This window comes from Poecile atricapillus, chromosome 4, assembly GCF_030490865.1.
Source record: "Poecile atricapillus isolate bPoeAtr1 chromosome 4, bPoeAtr1.hap1, whole genome shotgun sequence".
Lineage (NCBI taxonomy): Eukaryota > Metazoa > Chordata > Aves > Passeriformes > Paridae > Poecile > Poecile atricapillus.
In genome coordinates this window covers 23,068,271-23,074,270 of record NC_081252.1, presented here as the reverse complement: position 1 = coordinate 23,074,270, position 6,000 = coordinate 23,068,271, and the positions used below count along the sequence as shown (strand labels likewise).

At 44.9% G+C, this 6,000-nt stretch overlaps 1 protein-coding gene across 5 annotated transcripts in view; it reads left to right on the top strand.

Moving 5' to 3' along the window:
* The first annotated feature begins 550 nt into the window (after positions 1-550).
* The window catches only part of FAM13A (family with sequence similarity 13 member A), a 125,934-nt gene continuing 120,484 nt past the window's right edge, over positions 551-6,000 (top strand). For all 5 annotated transcript variants that reach the window (XM_058838532.1, XM_058838531.1, XM_058838529.1 and 2 more), the window contains exons 1-2: positions 551-663; positions 3,233-3,422. In XM_058838532.1, the coding sequence (XP_058694515.1) occupies positions 637-663; positions 3,233-3,422 (217 nt within the window). In that variant the 5' untranslated portion in view covers positions 551-636. The remainder of the gene's footprint in view (positions 664-3,232; positions 3,423-6,000) is intronic.

Below are 6,000 nucleotides of genomic sequence, written 5' to 3'. Positions count from 1 at the left end.
GTCCTCCCCTCCGCTTTTCGCTTAACCTTTCTCTATTTCACCAACATATCCCTAGATGGAAAACGATAACGGGGGGCGATGCTTGGTCCGCTTCACGCTTTCCAGACTCAGGCCAAGTGTTGCACCGCATCCTGCTCAGCGGGGCCGCGGCCGTGCCGTGGCACAGAGGGGTTTGTTGGGCGCGGCTGCCCGGCCTCCAGGCCCCGCTGCCCGGCTCCGTTCGCCCTTGGGGCGGGCGCGGTTGCGGTTCCCCCGCACCCCGCTAACGTTACCGGGCTCAGCGGCTCTGCCCGAGCCCCGCTCGCACGCCAGCGGAGCCGCTCCGCTCCCCGCCCCGCTACCGAGCGGCAGGTCCCGGCTGCGCGGCCCGGGGCCTCGGCGATGCCCGGGGGCCGCTCGGTGCAGCCGCGGGGCCCGCGCTCCGCCCGCCACGACCCGGGGCAGCTCCGGGAGGCAGACCCACCCCCGTCGAGCCCTCCGGGCCGCTCCGGCGGGAGGCGGGGGCCCGACTCCGCTCCCCCCGCGGGCGGCGGGGCGGGCCGGGGCGGCGGGCGGCACCTCGGGGCCGGGGCTGCCGGCGGCAGGCCCCCGGCGGGAGCAGCGAGGGCGGGCGGCCGGGGCGGAGCGGCAGCCGGCATGGGGGCCGGGGCGCTGGCCGTACGCGTGAGTAGGGGCAGGCGGCGGGACGGGCACGGGAGCGGGGCGGCGCTGCCGGCGGAGCGGGGCCGGGAGCGGCTGGATGGCGGCTGGATCAGCCTCTCCTGCCCCCGCCCTCCGCCGGGGTCCCTCGCGGGGCCGGGGCAAGGGAGGCCGGTCCGGGCCCGCCGCCTTCTCCGTGTCCCAGGCGCTCTCCATCTGTTCTCTCCTTCTTTCTCTTTCTTTCTTTCTTTCTTTCTTTCTCCTTCTTCCCGCTCGGCAGCTGCCGCTCGCTTAGGAAATGCAGAGATTCGTAAAGGCGATTCCAGGCGGTTTTCTTTACGGTTTTCCTCCCCGCCCGCCCCCCCATTTTTTAATTTTTTTTTTTTTTTTTTTTTTTTAAACCCAGAGAGCAACTGCGCTGCCGCGTTCCCTGCGTTAAAGTTGTTGGATGAGCTGTAAAAGTGCGTCCCTGTGGCGTATAAATAGCTTTTTTTCCAAGTGTCTGGGCGGCACTTTTTGGCGGCATCGTGCAAGGATGATTAAGTTGCTTTCCCAGTTTTGGAAATCAGTAACAGTGGCATTAATACTTGGACACGTTTTCCCTGGGTAAAGTCAGATCTTCCATCTATAAGGCAACGTAACACTGAACTCTTTGTTTCAGAGCTGTTTTGAGGGGATGGTTTTATTTTGATTTTGGTTAGATGTGTGTTTTGGATAACCGCATAATTTTTTTGTTCCTAGTTAGCACAGCCTCTTCAGATCTTGAAACAGGCTCAAAAATTTCCTCTTGCTTCTCTGGACATGGCAATGTCTGTCGGTTCTCAAACGGATTTAAACAGTGAGTTTCCCCAAGTAAATCCAGCTCAGTGACTCAGGTTTTCAAATGTTGAAACAGGCTGGAAACCTGTAACTGAGCAAGATTGTGAGGCTAATTGAAGGCCTTAATTGGAAAAGCTTCCTGAGCATCACAGCTGCTCAGAAACTGCTCAAAGGATTTTTGCTGTCTTCTGAATTCAACCTAATCTACATGATTTTTCTCTTGTCATGTCTCTTCCTGGAATAAATATTGTTTATTATTCATTTAATCTTGAATGGGAACATGTCTTTTTAAAAGAGATGTGGTATTTTAATGTTAGTCAAATTTTAGTTCAAACACTGGTGAATTTACTGTTCATTATAAATATTTATAAGATGGTCAGTGCTATATTGCAGTTCTGTTTCACAAATAGTAAAACATACTTGTGATGTTTATATAAGCAACATCTTCTGTAAATATCACACGAGTGTTGTGTAGGACCTGGGACCGTAGAGCACACATATGCTTCAAATAACTGTTTAATGGGAAAAGCACAGCCAAGTGAGTGAACTGCCAGATCATTTTATATCTGAAAGGACAGTCATGCTTAATAGCAAAACAGCAGATGTTCATGTTGCTTACAGACTACTGTAAAAATATTGTATCTCAAGTGAAGGGATTTTAAAGGCTTGTTTAAAGTAAAATATGTATGCTGTGATAAAATCTGTTTTAGTGAAGTGTCAAGACTTAGGCTAGAGTCTGAGCACTTTTTTGTGTTACTATACAGTATTCTCCATGTGCACAGTTTCTACTACCAGTTTGTTGATGAAACACAGTAGGAATAAGTTTATTTTTAAGCACCATGCCAGTGGTGGCCTTCTTCAACAGATTGAACTCTGGTAGCAGTGGCTCCCAGTTCCTGCAGAGTGATTGCAACTGTGGTGGGGTGATGCTGCTGCTCTGCCTTGAACTGTCTTCCCAAATGTGCAATCCTGTAGGCTGATTAAGATTTCTGCCTATTATCAGTGCTATAAATTAACCATATATTTTTTTATTCCCCTGGGTTTTATTAACTATCCTCCCATGGTTTCTCTCTCACTGCAACTCAAAACTTGTGAGAGTGTTGTGCCTCCAGAAGAACCTATGGGATTAAGGGTTTATTGTGCAGTGGGTTTTCCACCCCCCTTGTTATGTGTGATTAGATTACATAGTCCCCTTTCTAACCTTAAAACCTCAGTAATTAAATTTCAGACTTAGAAGATACTAAACACAACAGAAAATCTTTCATAAGGATCTCTCTCACCTGATAGTAGCCAAAATGAATCCCTAGGAAACAGTATTTGGAAGAAGAGTGTAATGAACCTTCTCCAGAGTACTGCCCTGAAAGGCATCCTGGAGACAAGCTGAGCTACTGGTGGTGTATTGGGATTGTTTGTGTTTGTCCAGTTGCTTTTGTAACCCATGTGATTTTCTTGAATTAACCCAGCAGTCTTCTGCTTGCTTACTCCCAGTACCATAGTACTTGTTATTCTAGTGACAAGCTTGTCTGCAAAAGTCTTTCTCCCTTACCTACAGACTACCTACATTCTAGTTCCTCTTCTAGTGTTTTCTCAGTTCATTTTTACTTTCATACTTCACAGAGGATTTTTCCTGTGTATTAAAACGAAGTGGGGAAAAATCCTTGTGCTGGAGCGTAAAAGCCATTCTTGATGGATGTGCTTTTTTTGTGACCACACCACAACCTTCTTCAGCAAATGTGACTAATGCATGTTTTTTTTTTCCTTCTGCTCCTTTAAGCAAAGCAAATCAGCTGTGAGACTGAAGGAGGACATGAAAAAGATAGCTGTGCTTCCACTGAACAAGCAGAGGGACACGACCTGTCCAAAGGTGTTTGGTGTGAGTCTTCTGGAGCTCCAGCAGCAGGGACTGAGCAAAAATGGAATTCCGATAGTTGTGTGGAATATAGTGGAGTACCTCACCCAGCATGGTAAGCTTAGTGGAGCCACTTCTCCTTAGTAGCATTCTTTATGTAAGACTCTTCAAAGGGAAGAATGTGGGTTTTTTGTGGCATGAACCACAGGCAAAGAATGTTACTGTATGTGGTTTGCTTCTTTTTTTTTTTTCTGCCTTGATACTAAACTTACTTCTTAGCATGTTTGTAAAGGTGAACTACAGTGTTAGGTAGCAGCACACTTGTAAACATGCTGTTCAGTTTATAAATGGAATGTATTCCATTTGTGAAGATTTGTGTCATCTTCCAGATGCAAAACATTTGTTTTTAACACTTTCTCTGTATAGAGATAGTCACAGGCACACACATAAACACACATGCCATCAGAGAATATTATTGAAAAGTAATACATGTTCTTACAGGTTTTCAGATATATTCCAGTTATTATTAATCCCCTCAAGAAAGTAGATGTTCAGTTCTTAGTTTCTCTTTGCATTCATTTAATGGGACTTTAGTTCCTGTTCTTGAAATACATCTCCTTGCAGAAACCTACAGCACCACTGGTGCACAGGTGTCTTGCATGGCATTTGGTCAACAATAGAAAAGGTTTTGTGGTGGTAATTTCATCTTCTAAGGAGCTGCATCTGGTTTAACCCTAAGGTTTTTCTATTAGCTGCTCAGTAATGGTAATCAAATTGTAGAGGCATAGAGTCTATGATTGCATCTTGATAGATCCTCAGAAACTTATAGATGCAAACATAGCTTGAAAATTAGCTGGGATTAAGGTACAATGCAAATTTAAAACATGATCCTACCTTTACACAGCAGCATCTTGCTTGATATACTTCACCCTGCCTTAAAGTGGCTTGCTAGGACACTGGAAGAGAAAAAAAATGAAAAAAGATTTCCATCATTTAGAGTTTAATCAAAACCAGAAACTGACCGACACTCTTGACTGCAAGTTGTGGGCTGTGCTCTGTGTTCCAAAAGATCCCATACAGTCGTGTGGGATTCCAAAAGGATTGGAATCCCACACAACTGTATCCCAAACATGGACTAAACAAGCCAAGTTTTTTACTCTGCAGCAAGATGAGCTGGGCATCTGAATGCCAAGTTGATTGTCTGGCCCTGAGAAAGATAAAGGCTATTCTTTTTCTCAAAAATGCAAGCAAGATCTCAAAGATACCCTCTTGTATGGAAAGGTGTTGAAATTGGTGTCCATGCCTGTGTAAGGTTTGTTTTCTGAATTAGTGGCAAGGTTAACTGTGAAGGCATTTTTAACAAAGGTCCCGTCACCCAGGCTGAGCTGACTGTTGGGCAGCTACTTTCTTAAACTAAGTTTGCATTAAGCTGCATATTTCCAAATTTATAGATGAAGCCAAATTTCCCTGTACTGTATTTGGTAGTTTCTAACTACTGTTTTCAGGATGTTCTAGCCTCTCTTTATCTCCATAAATGAGTGGGAGAAGGGGAGGGAAGTTAGATCTGTGTGGGGGCTGTGGCCTTTGCTCACCTAGTGCTTCATAAACGAAAATCTTTAATGTGATGAGGCGTTTTCTGCCCTCGAGATGGCAGCACAGCATGTCACATGAGAATGCATTATGTTGTGAATGCAGGAATACAAACTCTGCCAGCAGTATCTCACATAAGTAATGTAAAATGTTTGAGTGCTTGTCCATTTTTTTCTCCTTACTAGGAGCAGTTTGTCTTCTAGTCCAATAAAAGAGATTATTTTTCTCTACAAACTCTGCTGCCTCAAAATTGATTTCCTGGACTGGAAGCATTCTGTCAGATAGCAGTTCCTTGATGCCTAGTGTGAACTGATGAAAACAATACATATTCGATCCTCTTAGTGTTAAGCTTCTGAGGAAGGACAAGCAGGTCTATAGACACAGTATTAGAAAGGCAGAATTTTTGTGGTGAAAGTGTTCTAGAGAAAAAATAATTTACTGAGGTCAGTTTTAGGGTCTTCACAGCAGGTATTGAATCTTAACAAATGCCTAGAAGGTGTTGTTCAACTTAGTATGATTAGCCTGGCTTCTACTGTTGAAGCCTACTTTTTTGTACATCTCCTTTACTGGGTGTGGGGTGTCTGGCCTGTAGTGATTGATATAATTTCTTTTTCATTGTGAAATACTTTGTGCTGTCCACAATGCATTATTTGCTTATTGAGATTTACTACTACCATAAAGTTGCAGAACTCACTATGGAGTTACTGTTGCACTCAGCACACATAATCAGATGTTTTTGCCTCATGATGGTCACAGGTAAGAACCTGTTGTCCTGGAACATGAAGCTGGAAGTAATCACATGTGTTAGCATGGTAGTCCTGCTCAAGGTAATGGGCTACTTGCAAAAACGAAACAGCTGAAGTGTTTTCTAGTGTCCTTTGTTAGGATCCTTTTCTGTTGAAATATACCAATGGAAAATGTCTGTCTCAGTTTTGTTCTCATGGTATGAGACAACTCATTGGCATTGCAGTACTGTGGGTCCCCAAAAGAGTATCCCAGGCCTCAAGGTCTTGTCATTAGTATTTGTTATTGATGGTAATCCAACTACCTGACTAGAGGGAATTTCTGGGAACAAAGTAGTATTTTCTTTTATGTTGTGGTGT